This window comes from Phragmites australis, chromosome 6 (genome assembly GCF_958298935.1).
Source record: "Phragmites australis chromosome 6, lpPhrAust1.1, whole genome shotgun sequence".
NCBI lineage: Eukaryota > Viridiplantae > Streptophyta > Magnoliopsida > Poales > Poaceae > Phragmites > Phragmites australis.
In genome coordinates, this window is record NC_084926.1 from 38568779 (window position 1) to 38584161 (window position 15383).

The 15383-nt window shown below is 39.3% G+C and overlaps 1 protein-coding gene across 2 annotated transcripts; it reads right to left on the reverse strand.

Moving 5' to 3' along the window:
* Positions 1–9194: 9194 nt before the first annotated feature.
* Positions 9195–14964, reverse strand: LOC133922381 (endoribonuclease YBEY, chloroplastic-like). 2 transcript variants are annotated; one of them, XM_062367697.1, is made up of 12 exons: positions 14496–14962; positions 14068–14319; positions 13889–13984; positions 13315–13489; positions 13143–13223; positions 12950–13047; positions 12334–12426; positions 11599–11670; positions 11118–11237; positions 10979–11029; positions 9705–9890; positions 9195–9571 (listed from the first exon to the last, which is right to left on the reverse strand). In XM_062367697.1, exons 1-12 carry the CDS (start codon positions 14850–14852, stop codon positions 9512–9514), a joined length of 1641 nt encoding a protein of 546 aa, XP_062223681.1. In that variant the 5' UTR covers positions 14853–14962; the 3' UTR covers positions 9195–9511. The 2 variants fall into 2 exon arrangements, with proteins under 2 accessions (XP_062223681.1, XP_062223682.1); XM_062367698.1 differs by lacking the exon at positions 9705–9890 and having other exon boundaries at positions 14496–14964.
* Between the last annotated feature and the right edge of the window lie 419 nt (positions 14965–15383).

A 15383-nucleotide genomic window follows, 5' to 3' on the forward strand; every position in this document is an offset into this window, starting at 1 on the left:
CATTTTTCCTTTTCTTCAAAAACCATGGTTGCATCCTCGTTCTTCTCTAGTACTAGAGGATGATTTTTCCTGATGACCATCAATAGGACTTGTGATTGATATCTAAATTTCCCTGCTCATCAGGTTTCACAACACACTGAGTCTCGTAAAAACACAACATGGCATTGGTAAGAAACCTTTCTTGGAATCCTGCATATTGAACCTTTTTAATATCTTTTCAACGTGTGTTCTTCGGCTTAATCTTATTAGCCTTTCCCCAGACATCATATTTAGGACATCATGCTCATCAGGTGTCACAACACACTGAGTATGACAAGAGCTAACACAATATGACATTGGCACGAAACCATTCTTAGAATCATGCATATTGAAAATTTTCGATACCTTGTCAATATATGTACTTAGGCCTCTTTTGATCTATCAATATAGATCTTTACGCTCTATTCCCATAATTTCATCTTGAAACAATTTCTTAATGAAGATTTGAGAAACTTAATACATAGGATTGCTATTCCAGATCAATAATATGTCATACATATTTATGATATCAGAAAAATGTGCTCCCACTAGTCTTATTGTAAACACAAGGTTCTTACTCACGCTTGATAGAATGCTTGCCTCAATCCACAGATGGACCATTGAAGCTTGCATAGCTTCCTAGCATTTTTTAGGATCGACAAAACCTTCAGGTTGTGTCAAGTACACATCCTCACTTGGGTTTCCATTAAGGAAAGAGATTTTGACATCTATCTGTCATATCTTATAGTCATAATATGTGGCAATTGCTAGAATGATCCTGATAGACTTTGGCATAGCGACGGGCGAAAATGGTTCATCATAATCAACACCTTGAATCGGCCTGAAACCTTTTGCCACCAATCGTGCCTTATAGATGTGAACATTTCCATTAATGTCTATCTTTTTTTCTTCAAACCCATTTACGCACAATAGGTTTTTACACCATTGGGTGGATCGACCAAGTTCCAAACTTGGTTTTCTCACATGGATTCTAATCCGGATCTCAAGCCATCTCTCAGAGTCTGGTCCCACTATCGCTTCCGTATCAGTCTTATGCTCATCATTGTCAACAATGGCGCACATGAACCTTTCAAGTGTGTGACATGCCCTTTACGACTACCATAGGCTAGTGTCTCAACAACAGGTCCTTACAACATCTTGTAAAACCCGTTGAGGTTTAATAGGAGCTGAAACACTTTCTGAAGTTTCCCAAATTACTTCGAGTTGCATCGTGTGTGAGGAACCGTCCAAACAGTATTCTAATTAATCATCAGGGGGATCATTATTCATAATCCAACCTTGACGATTAACCAGAATCCTGTTCCGGTAGTCTCGGCACATGTTTTGTGCCCAAGGATCGGAACACGTGTCTCCAACATAGTACATCACAACATAACTTAATAAAGAGCAAGTAATAAATATTTATATTACAAAAATTAAGCATGCAACATATTCCAACAATTTATAACAAAAGCGGGTTAGGAGGAGACAAAAATACCTCAACTCCTAACTATCTAAAGATCTACGCAGCGGAAAGAATAAACTAGACAACAAAAGAGAGTGGAGCCATATGCCCTTAGGCTCCACTCCAAAAGCTCGAGCTTCGGAGTAGGATGCACTACTCTTACCTGCCACCATGATCAGTAGGCACAAAGTAGCTGAACACCGCCTCCTCAGCAACCGGAGTACCTGCATCAACTTAAGGGCAGCACCCTGAGTACGAAAGTACTCGCAAGACTTACACAATATGGGTATATAATATCCCGACTCCAAGGATTATGCATTGAGCTGTTAGTAAGAATATAAACATGCGGTAAGTTAATTAAAACGGTAAGCAACCTAGACATATGTGTGAGCAACTAACTTAACCAACATATATGAAATTACCCTGCAACTATCAACTGATCATACGAAACTGTAACCACAATAGCATCAATGTATAACAAGTGCCATATCGACCACCTCCCACATATCTGAACCACAAACCACATACCCGAACCATCATAACTGAACTAACCATGAGAACTCTACGACCGGGTGCAGATGAAACAATAGTATGCTCATGACCGAGAGCGCGGCAGTTTAAACTATTTTTACACCCTGCAGGGGATACTTCTGGACACACACGACTCGGAGACCATACGGCTTGTGCCACCCGCTAAAGTGCACGCAAGGAGTACCCATGTAAACCTTTCCCAACCAGCCCCAACTGTGTGCGGCATGCATCGCTCGGCACGGTGGTACTAGAACTACTCCCGGAGCAAACTAATATCACTTACAAGCCCGCCCGCTCACATCGTCGATGTTCAGGCCCCACAAAGCCACATCTACGAAAGTATTTGGCTCGTCTTACCATTAGATCAGCATGTGGTGAGTAAGGTAAGTGCTAAAGCCAACTACCCCGACGATCGGCCTTAAACAATGCAAGTGGCCTACGGTGTCCAGGTTCTCTTCCCGAACTACCCCCGAACTTTCCTTGAGGGCAGATGACACCCCTAACACCGCCCACATCTCGTCTCATACTCACCACTCAACCAACCATAACAACCTCAATCATGCATTTGTGCGACAAAAGTAAATCCTATGCTCACGAACAGCGGAAAATACTGTCGTTCGACTTCTACCAAAAGACTTAAGCATGGCTAAGCATATAAGTCGATCTTGTACCTAGACATAACATCATCTCAAGGCTACAAGGAACGTGGATGAACAATCATCGAGGTAGAAGAATGCAATTGATGTAGGTTCTACCAATTTATTCCCGACATTGACTCCCTATACATGCAAACCTATACATAAGCACAATTTATCAATATTTAAACTTCATTCAATTCAACTGATAGGGTTCAATATGATAGATGCTTGCCTTGCTGTTCAGATGGTTATCCAAAGTTTCCCTCGCTCTCCTGGATCACCGGCTCAACGTTCTCTAAAAAGAATAACGCGTGCAATGCCATGAGTATGAATAAAGTGCAACAATGCATGCCACAATATGCACAAGATGAAATGCCATAAAAATATGCTTTACAATGTATTAAAATATTTTTCCTAGGTAGAACAAGTCACAAGAAAACTAGCAAAATTGGATTCACCCACTTTGGACTTGTGAAGAATTATCGATGAATTAATGAAGCTTTAACCTAATTAATTAATCTCAGAAATTTAATTCAACATTTAATGACTAGGGATATTTTTAATAGATAGAGTAGTTTATTATGAAACCAACAAAATTGGTTTCATAATTTTTGGAGTTACAGAGAATTTATTATGAATTTTACAAGTTATCAACACAAAAGAAAAAATGTTGATGAACAGTCAACCCGGATACTCTGGGGTACCGGAGTCTCTGGATGATCCTCTGGATAGAGCTCTCTGTTATTTTCGGCTAGGAGCCGCCCAGACCCTCCGGACTAGTCCAGATTCTCCGGGTGGCTCTAGAACAGCCTGTTTGAGAGGGGAAATTTTGGTCAAAATAATTTACGAACTCCTCCGTACCAAAAAGAAATATCTTAGAGCTAATTCAAGGGTCCTAGAACTCACTACCCAACCTAGAAACTCAATTCCTAACTCAAATTCATCCAAATCCTCAAATTAGGTCTAAAACATCCAAAAATACCCAAACTTCACCACCTATCTCCAAATTCGGATTTTGACCAACCAAATACGTATCGAAGCCATGGAAAGCCTAGAGGACTTACCCAAGTTGCTTTGCCGAGGCTGGGGACCGCCGGGAGAAGGAGAAAACGGTGGAAAATCGAAGAACTCCGGTGTTCCTTGAGCTTCAACAAAAAACACCAAAAGATAATAAAATTGGCTCGAATCATTCGTGAAAATGAAAATGAATTGGAGGAATGGATAGCTTATGAGCTCGTGATCGCAATAGTACCACATGCTTACCTCCAATCCTTCTCTTGAGCTCGGATTTTGGAAGAAATGGAGAGAGGGCTTGAGAGCTTGAGTGGGGAGGAGGGGCTGCAGCTGCTGCACGGGGAGAGCGAGCACATGAGAGTGAGAGGAGCAGGTGGGCTGCCCCTTAGTGGTTGGAGGGTGGGGCCACATGTGGGGCCCACAGGTAAGTGAAAAGGGCCCATTTTCACTGCGAATTCAATCATTTTCTCTCCCGAATTTCTTTCTCTCATCTAAATGATTTTAAACGAATTGCATTAGTATTCCGACTTATAATTACATAAATTTAAACATAATTCTTAAAAAGCATGATTATGCTTAATTGCGTGATTAAGAATTTGGGATGTGACATCGTGCTCCCACTGAATTTCTTCAACATAAACTCTTTTCTAGAAGAACACTATTTCGGACGACAAACACTTTGCCTTCTTCTCGAGGATACCCCAGAAAAAGCATTTATCTATTTTTGGATTGAGCTTATTAGACGTCGTACGTTTTACATAGGCCTCACAACCCTAGATCTTAAGGAAAGATAACACGGGACACTTCCTGGTCCATATCTCATATGATGTCTCCTCCATATCTCATATGATGTCTCCTCCATATATGTACATATATATACATATACATATATGTATATATATGTATATGTGTGTGTATATATATATACATATACATATATATACATATACATATATACATATATACATATGTATACATATGTATATGTGTGTGTATGTATGTATGTATGTATGTATGTATGTATGTATGTATGTATGTATGTATGTATGTATGTATGCGCGCGCGCACGCCAGCTAATCCATGCATGTAGAGCATGCATGACAAATGTTGTTGGTCCAGGAAAAGACGAAGGGCATGTGCCTAGATAGGTGTATGCAAAAACATGACTACAATTGGACATCTCTCTCTCTGTGATATTAATACAAGCCTTACCTAGAATTCTGCAATATTGAAGCCAATTAATACCGTGTCGATGTGGACTCCTGTCAAAGCCTTCTATGTTCCAGAGGTTAAATCTTTATCTGTATCAACATCAATTACGTTGTACCGTGTGTATTTTAGTTCCGCGACAATTCTTCATGAAGCACCCATTGCTCACATGCATGATGATGCTTGCCTCAAAGTTCCATACACTAAGCCCAGTGATTAAAATTTAAACATGTAAATGTTCCAGACACTTGAAGGTAAAGGAGCCAACCTTCTACACGATGAAGGAAACAAATCTCCTTGTGAGTTGATATTCATTATTAGGAACGACATGAAATGATGTAACTTATGATAACTATGATCATGTTGATTGGATGGAAGGCAGCTATTGCCTCGGCTAGTGCCCTTACAACTATTAGAAAATAGTTTGGGCAAGGAATTTCAACAACCAGAAGAGACATATACTGTAGTTCAGACCATGTAAAGGATCCATCCTTCTTCGTGTATATAAGGCACTAACGATGAGACCATCCTAGAGCCAGAAAAATTTGCAAAGATGGAGGATGGAAGAAAGGAAGCTAAGAAGCACAACCTGCTGGCGCTAGATGGGTAAACCCTTCAGCAAACAATCAACCTGGAGGTAAACAGTGCCCCTTTTATCGTTCCTAGTTCATTTGGCTAGCACCCAACAAAGATCGTGAAGCCATGGTAAACCTACTAAAAAGATGTGCAATCGCATCAACTTTGGGCCCTTCTGAAACCTCTCCAGAGATCGCCGAAGGTATACTACGGGAGGTCTACAATTCTGATTATCCTTGGAAAGCGGTTCCATTAGGAAATAAAACTTATCTCATCGAGTTTCCCTCCACAAGGATCTTAGGAAAGGCCGCAATTGACAAAGTCTTATTTGGTTCGAAGAATGCACTAGTATTAAAGAAATGGGAGGAGAATATAGGAGCAAGTGGAACAGTCCAAAGGTTTTGGGTAAGGCTTATTAGAGGATTATCCAGATAATGCTGGGTTTTGGATGATGTGAAGGTTGTTCTTCAGCGTTTTTGTGGGTTAGAAAAGATAGAGTGTGGTGAACCTACCAGTGACAGGCATGATTATGTGAGAGCGTTAGTTATCTGGCATAGGCCTGAATATCTTCCTATTGTTGTAAGAGTTGGCATAAACTATAAGCTGCATGATGTGTATATTCATTCTGAGATTGAACAAACTATGAATCCTTTAGAGTTATAGCCGGAAGCCAGCAACACTGGGCATGTTAACAGTCTCATCAGATAACAAATGGAGGGAGGTGCGCATGAAGAGAGGGTACGCTGTATGTACTGATAGTGGAGAGTCTGCTGTCAGACCAAATCAGTCCATGTCCTCTACTGGGCCTTTATGTTCCAAACAGCCTAGAGAGTTACTCCAAGAAAATTGGTCTTTCACGCCTCTCCCGGGAGGGTTGCGGCATGGATGAGATGAACTCTGGGTACCATAAGAGGAACAATGAAGAGGGTCAAGGTAATACATTAGTGCTCAAGTCATAGCTAAATTACTCTATTCACGCTTCATCAATTAAGTAATTTTATTTACGGTAGCATTCACCGTAACAATTGATAAGAGTGCATATAAATTGATAGAGTTCACAGGAGCTGCACTATACCTCTTTCCAGAAGATTTTCTGGACCAGCACTGATCCAGGAGACAGTGGAAGCAAAAGGAATGATGTCACTGATCCAGGAAACATTGGTATCAAGAGGAATGACATGGAAAAGTGAGTCCGGACATACGAGAGTTGGATATACATGTAGTGTCACCTGTGATTGGATGAATGTACTCGTTCTAATATGGTCTGGAAACTAAGAGCGGTATTGTCTGTACATGATGGAAGCACATTTGGGCGAATTACAAATCTTGGCCCACGATGCAGTGTAAAACTGTATTTTCTGTCATGCCAGTGAATTAGTTGCATGTATCAATCATGGGTAGGGCGGCCATGATTATTAAATTTTAATGATTAAGTAAATAACTGTAGTGTAATCGTTCTATTTTTGCAATAGTTTTTTTTATCAGAGGATGGAACATCCTAGATATATAATTCTTTGAGCACGTTTCTTCGATTTTCTTCCTGTGACGGTCAAGGGAGACCGTCAATCAGTTAGTAATTTTGTTACTACTGGCGTTATGCATTCCTGTCCGGCTCCTCCGTTGCAAGTTTGCGCGTAACAGCGCCAGTATAGTAAGGGTTTCTTCTTGGCCCCTTATATATAAACGTTTTGTACTGCCGAGTAATGTGCTTTCACTTGGAGTTTGTCTTCATAATATCACCTCCCCTCCTAAAAAAATCCCCCAAACACACAGGAAACAAAAATTACCCTCTCTATACATGACGATTCTATTCTGCGTTTAGACGCATAACAGACTTGCGCTACGCCACTGTGACTGACCGAGCCAGATTGCCGCGCCTCCTGCTCTAATCCATACCCAGAACTTTCTCCGGGCCGGCCCCATCAGCATCGGACATAGCCTGCCGCAACTGCACGCATGCTGACCACATTGATGCTCTCCAGCTCGCCCTTGTTCGTGATCACCGCTCCACCTGCGCCACCTCACCATAGCTTCTCAAATCAACCGACACCAGAGAGGCGTACACGGCTACACAGACACGCAAGGAAAAGGAGACATGGCATGGCGACAGGCGCAAGAGAGCACCTAGCTTGATGATGCAGCAGACCAGGCAGGAGGCCACAGGGCTCAGCTGCACAGACGAGCCTTCTCCACCATGGAAGCTTCACTCCTGCGGTCTGCAACAGCCAAAGCGAAAGAGACATGAAGGCTATATTTTGATAAAGTTTTAGGATCGTTATATAATGATATTATTTTTGTAGTAACTGACTTATCTTATAAATCATAACTATACTTTTTTTTAGATTGTAACTAGGTGTGTACGCAGAGATGAACAAGCTAGGATCACATGATAAAAAGTATATAATTATGATAGAAGAAAGTACCGAGTTACGATCATATATATATTTACAGTAACTGGTATATCTTGTAGATCACAACTATACTGTTTTTGAGATCATAACTAGAGATATGTGCAGAGGTGAACAAATTACGATCACATAACAAAAAGTACGTAATTACAAATAAAAAAAAGTATCAAGTTACGACCATATATATTTGTAACTAACATATATTGTTAATTGCAACTATACAGTACACTAAACACATAATAGATATACAGTGTGTATATATACATATATTACGTGTCTAGCGCACTGTAGTTCACTGTTGCGTCACCCTTCAGTTAAGATCTCAAAAGCAGTATAGTTACGATTCACACGATAGACCAATTACTACAAATATATATAGTTGTAACTTAGTACCTTATATAATCGTAATTATGTGATTTTTATCATGTGATCGTTATTTTGTTCACCTATACGTCCACTCTCAGTTACATAAAAACGGTATAGTTACAATTCACAAGATATATCAGTTACTATAAATATATATGATCGTAAATATGCTATTTTTGGAATTGCAAATATACTGCTTTTAAAATCATAACTGACATAATTACGACTCCAAAAATAATATAGTTATAATCCACAAAATATATCAGTTACTAAAAAATAGTACCATATTGTAACTATATAACGATTCTAAACTTCATTAAGATATAGTCTTCATAGATCTTATTTTGTTAAGCGTATTTTTTCCAATAATATACTTCAAACAGATCGAAAATCGAATATATGGTTTTAGAGATATTGCCTTTTAACGGTTCAAATCAACAAAAAAAAATCTCAAATTGACTCTCTTGATTTGTTAACTCACGAAAGGTTTAACTGACTCGATCAGGCGTATTGGCATAACACAAGTTTATTATTCTTCTAGGCGCATAATAGACTTGCCTGATCTATGTATATATATATTGTATGTATATTCTGCAGGTATGCTCGCTGTAGTTCATGTCTACATACACCCTATAAGTTGTAACTCACAATATTTCGAGTTGTAACTCAATGCTTCGAAATGTAACTGAAGGATATACGCAGTGCGAATAACAAGTTGTAACTCACAGTGTTAGCTTCTCGTGTTACAACTATGCATTTATGAACGTGAAGTTGTAACTAATCTACCTAACAAGTTGTAACTCACAGTGTTTTAAGTTATAATTGAGAAATATGCACAGTGCGAATAACAAGTTATAACTCACAGTGTTAGTTCCTCATGTTGCAATTATACATTTCTGGACGTGAAGTTGTACCCGTTCTACCTAACAATTGGTAATTCATAGGGTTTCAGGTGGTAACAGAGGAATATGCGCAATACGAATAACAAGTTGTAACTCACAATGTTAGCTTCTCGTGTTACAATTATATATTTCTGGACGTGAAGTTGTAACTAATCTACCTAATAAATTATAACTAACAGTATTTCGGATTATAACTGAGAAATATACACAGTGTGAATAGCAACTGCACATAGGTACAGAATAACCTCGACTATATGTAAATATATGCACGTGCGCAGATTGGACAGATCCTCGTTTTTTCTCTATGACGTATGCACGTGTCTCTTCTAGTATCTAAAGCTCTCTACCATCATTCTTTTAAGTAAGAATAATCCAGTAATGATGTCAGTTGGATCGCTTATTGCTCAGCCACCCGGTATAGTCTCCAACAGCATCAAGATCACACTGCAGAGGAAAATAAACATATTTGTAAGAAAACTCTAATGTCAGCACTTGGTACTTTTACGAGAGCACAACACAAAGATAAGGCACAAAAATGAACACTAAATACAGTTCTTTGATGGGAATGGACCCTCACGTCTCCTGTTATCCCGAGGTGATCAAGTATAATTCTTATACCACCACCCTTTGACGCATTGAGGGGAACGATATCAATTGTATTTGGCTGCATTTTGATAACACGTGCTTTCCCTTCTGTTAGTTCTGAACAATCCTGCCTCAGGACAGATGAATCCTCTTCAGCGCTGTCGAAGAGAAGCAACTTCTGCAAGTACAAGTAAATAGTGCAATTCCACTTGAAGTCAAACTGATCTAAAATCTATCTGATTCGTTGAAGATTTACAGAGTGCTGTTCAGAAGTGTTTTTGCAGTTATTCCAACAATTCCATCTTAAAGAGATATGCCGAAGACAGTTTATGAGTTAGCTCAACGTTAGTGGATTTTTTCTATGTTGTAGTTCACTACACAAAGGATAGCATTTAGCATTGCTAGCAGAACCCTGCCTGGGAGATAATGTTTGCATTCCTGACCGCTAACTGAGATAACTCTACCCAAAAGTGTAGGCACAAATGTTAAAGCAGACCGAGGGTTACATTTGCAACCACACTATGTGAACGGGTCTTCGGCTGTTCTACTGGTAATTGGTTGGGGGACGAGGGTGATGAGGAAGTCAATGTCGGGAGCCGTGTTGCAAGCTGCACAGTGTGGTTGGGTCAAGAAGCAGATGGAGGATAAAAGAGACGAAGGGAGACAAATTCTTGCTCGCTTCATTTCTTCTTTCATCTCTGTTTATATAGAAAGGCCTAACAATCTTATCTTACCAACTAAAGTGATTATAAGGATCCTAACAAATCGATATTAAGGATCTTAATTCGAACTTGCAAGCTAAGAACAAGTTGAGAGGCTAATCTCTAAGCATCAGCTGCTGCTGACGCTGTCTCCTTGGCCGGTTGTGCTGGGGCGCTAGAAGATCAAGCTGGTATTGGCAACCCACAACACACCCACTACTCAACTGCTAATAGTGCTGCTTCACGATTTGTGTTAATTCAAATAACATAAAGCAGGGCAATCTTCCCACTCCTGATAGTGCCTTGGATGATCAGAATAAATATAAAAAATTAAACTACAATTTGGACTATTTCATAAGACTGCGCATGTTATGAGCTTATGATCTCATCAAGTGCTGTAGATTCACTATTTAAACTGTTTTTCCTTCTTGTCCTAGTTTTGTAAAACCCTGATAAATTTCAACTAATATACAACATTGCTTAGAAAGATAAACAAAAAACTTGCCAGTCTTATCAATATATCAATAGGTGCTTGCCAACGTTACAGTAAAAGTATAATACAAACCTGAATAGATGAATATTCCAAAAGGTCCTCAATTGAATGCATCACTTTTACCTGTGATGAAATTCACAATTGCGTCAATTACCTAAAGCCTGGCATAGTTAGAACAAAAGTCCGTCTAGCAAATATCTAAAGATCATACCTTGGTCTCATGATGCACAGTGTGCAGCATGTCAACAAAAGGATGTTCAAACAAGGTCAAACATTGTTCCCCACAGTATGCAACAAGAGGAATTTTATGCTTCAAGGAGTACAAAACTGCCTGCAAATTGAACAATAGAAACTTATAGATAACATATCTGATGATTTTTCCATGCCTAAAGGAGATACAAAATTACTAATAAAAGCAAAAATAAAACATTGGTACGAAAAAGAGCTCATGCTCAAGGGGAGCATATTTCATGCCTATCATCCAAAACCAATAATAAATAGCAGATAAGCATAAAATGCTCCAATTAATCTCAACAAAACGGCCAGTAGATCTCCCTAATAAAGAAATAGTGGGTGCAGAATTAAAACTTCAACAGAGAAAAGCATATCTAACAAAAGAATATATGAATAAAATTCCCAAATATGTAAAACTGCTACTGAAATAATTAGCTGACACGATTGTAAGTAAATACCTCCTTGCAGATATCCACATCCAAGTTTGCTCTATAAATTTCCTGGCCATGCCTTCCATAGACAAGTGAGCCCTGAACCAAATGTAGCAGAAATATAACAATTTGGGGGCTAAAAGTCAAGCAAATATGCCCTGATATCAATAGTTGTTCAGAGAATAAAAGAATAATGGTGGGGAGAGCTCAACAGTTGATACCCACTTCCTGCTACATTACCCTTATATATAGGCATGAGGAAACATCATAGTTTAACCTATTTTCATTTGTATGCAGCTATATAATACATATTACATAGATGCAGAAACAACTGACATGGATTGGCAACAGTTAAAGAAGTTTAACATTGGCTTGAGTATTTCAAAATCTAAACATGAAGCCATCTCCTATTTGTGCAACAAAAAAGTAACATTTCATTGCATCCCATATAAATTTGCAAGTTTTCTGACAAGCCGTTTCTCTTGTAGGAGAAGAATTGCATGTCACGTAAATAGTGCGTGGTCAAAGGTGTTAAGGAAATGCAATTGGCTATGCTAAACCAGTGAACCACACACACGCATACATATTATACCTCTGAGATGTTGGAGTAAAATTTTGATCCTAAAATATGCTTTGGCAAAAGAATGCGGTTAATGTTACAAACATCTTCACAATTACATCACATGAAAAAAACAAGGTAACACAGCTTTGACAGCAAATCTCCATATTTCTAGAATTTTAGTGTAATTGGACAGAATGTACCTGTAAAAATACACCAGGTGAAGCCTCTGATACAAAATCGCATTTTCCACGGAAATCAAGAAGCTTGAGGGTTCTAATGGTCGAAGCCCGACTCTAGTTTAAGACAAAATATCAAGAACACACTAGAAAAATTAATACGAAATGACAAGTAAAAATACAGTCAGCTTTTGGAGGTTGTTTGCATGCTTTACCTTTTGATTCATCACATGATGTTATATTGCCTCTTACTGACTTCAGTAGAACGATTTAAGTAGTTATTGTACCGTAAAATTTTCCTTTGCCATGCTTACATAGTTACCTAAATATGAATAAGTTTCTAAAAGTACCTGTTTCATAGTTTTGTTCAATCAGTAAAACGCATGTAACTAGCCTGTAAACAATCAAAGAGAATTAGGAAGCAATTGAGATAATAAGATTCATTTAAGCACTAACTATCCTTGTGTAACTATTAACTTTCATGAGGACTTTCTAGAGTCTTCCACATACTCTTTTCTGGTTTGGGAAGCTACCATAGGATTGGTAATATTAAAAAATGTTTAAGACCAGCCTCCACTTCAGATCAGTGCCATTAACATTGCATGAACAAATACCATGAATAAATAATCATAAAACTCACCTTTCCAGTAACCATGATAACGTTTACTCCCCTTGAAATTGCCTCTCTCAAAGATTCCATTGATTCTTCATGCAGGTGTCCTTCATCCACAAGAGTACCTTAACAATTTTTTTGGGAAAATGTTATTGTTAGAACTTGACAAGATTCAACAAATACTGTACACTTCTAGAATACAGATGCTTCATCAACTCACCATCTATGTCACATATGATATGGCTTAGTTTTGGCTGACGATCCTCTTGTAGGGTCATTTTCTCTACATCGCTGTTGGCCTCTGTATACAACATGTGAATCCATAGGTACTCCAGCGAGAAGAAATAGACTGGCGTTCATTGTCCTTTGGATAAAGTGCAAAACTAACCTACCAACAGAAATTTCTGAATGTCCCACATCGGTGGCAACATCATATGCACTCTTAATCAATCCTTTTCCTTTCCACTCAAGAGTATTTAGTATGCGTTCTTCTTCCTTCTCCATTTCTTCTTCAGCCTCTTTGCTAAGTTCATGATCAAATCCCAATAAGTGCAATAATCCATGCACCTGTTGAAGTTTAAGTTGGTTATCATAGAATGGAGTGGCAAGCTGTTCCAACATTGGACAGCCATATGCAATTCTCTTAGAGGTACCTAGAAATGAGCTGGTAAGCACTTTTAAATCAGCACATATTTAGCTATCTACCTGGCATGTTATTATTATTGGCTCAATTGTGCTTCATGTTGTATTTGCCTATTGTGAAGGTTAAAAGTAAGTTATGAGCTCGACATCACTACATTGATACATCAGAGAAGAACTACACAGCTATTGATCCATTGATTGTGCTTGGTGAAGTTGCAGTTAGACATTAGGAAATAAAATGGATATGCACCAGGGCATGGATATGCACCAGGGCACCACAATACCAAAACGTTGAAATGCTAGCAATGAGAAAAACAAACCAACCATGAGAATTCTTATCTCATCAAGAAGTGGGTGGCCTCTTTCTTCTGCTTGCCGCCGGGCTGTTTCAACAGAAATTACTATATCACCCAACTGCAGCTGTTGGAGCAAAACAAAACATGTAAGAAAGGTCAAATAACAAGCATAAAAAACAAATAGACTGATTCAGTAGGAGGTTGTACAATGGGAATATCAAGCCCTGGGATATGCTGTGACATCGACAGAACATCAGTAGCGCGATCCTCATCCCTCCATTCCTTGTTCAGTTTCTTGATGAAATTATCATCACAAAGCAGCAGAGAGGTTTCAATGCTGTAGTACTTGTTCACATTGCTTATACAAGGATCTCTGGTCTTGTATTCCGAGCCTTCAAGGCCATCGAAGGCCACCTTCATTGCCTTCCCAACATCAGTTTGGAGCGTCTCCGCAATGCTCTGCGTAGCCATTCACAATAAGAGACATGTATATATATTGCCAATTAACATTTGATACAAATGCAAAGGGGAATATCACAAAGTGGCTTCAAATGCATGCACAATTAGGGGAAATTTTGAGAGAAACACGGGCTTTATCAGTTCAAACTTCGAAACTAGGTTGCCGAAGGTATTACCAGGATTTCTGGGTCGTCGGGCAGGGCCTCCTCGATTCCAATTTGCACGCTGAGCTCGCCGGGGCCCTTCCGCGTCGGCCTCCTCGCCCTCCTCCGCCTCAGCAGCATCGGCGGCGACGACGAGCGCCTTCGCCGTCCGGGCGTCGACGACGCGTAGTGCCGCGAGGTGGCAGCGAGGACGAAGGGGAGCAGGGTACGGCCATAGGGAGGTGAAGAATGCGGCGGCGAAAGGGGAGGGAGAGGCGGCCGCGCGGACGTGCGGAGCGGATGGGGGCGGAGCGTGGAGGTGGTCGGAGACGGCGGGAGGCCGTGGTGGGAGGTGAGCGCGCGGGAGAGAAAGTGGTGGAGGCGCGCCATCTGGAGCAGCGTGGCGCGCGCGAGGCGACTAGAAGTTTCTAGAAAGTTCTAGCCGATGGGTAGAGAGAGGTGTGGAGGAAGATAGGGTTTAAGTATTTAACCGTTTAACTCGAGCTGGTAACATCACTAATATGCGGATGCGTCATGGAGCTCCCGAATTATTCGCTATTTTAAAAAAAAATATTTATTTTTATTAGTAAAATTAATTTTATGATCTTAGTAGGTAACGAGACGAAATATAAGATAGTAGAGAGTAAAAATGAATAAATTATTTTAATTTTAAGAATTTTTATTAAAAAAGAATATGAGAAGATATTATATAAAAACTAAATTATATTTTATATATTACAAATTATATAGATTACTGACCTATGGTCCTAGATATTGCCAGAAATCACACGTGTCAGTGAAATACGTGAGGTCATTTTAACTATTTTATTCATTTTCTTTCTAATTAGTTGTTCTATTTTTTATTTTTATCCTATCTCTAATAATTTTTTAAATTTGTGAAATGAAAGAAAAAAGAATTCT

Excerpts from the sequence above, each read along its gene's own strand:
- LOC133922381 (XM_062367697.1), bottom strand. The coding sequence starts at position 14,852 with ATGGCGCGCCTCCACCACTTTCTCTCCCGCGCGCTCACCTCCCACCAC. Across the intron at positions 11,238-11,598 it reads ATGTGGATATCTGCAAGGAG|GCAGTTTTGTACTCCTTGAA; the intron begins GTATTTACTTAC and ends TTCAATTTGCAG. Across the intron at positions 11,030-11,117 it reads CTGTGCATCATGAGACCAAG|GTAAAAGTGATGCATTCAAT; the intron begins GTATGATCTTTA and ends ATTTCATCACAG.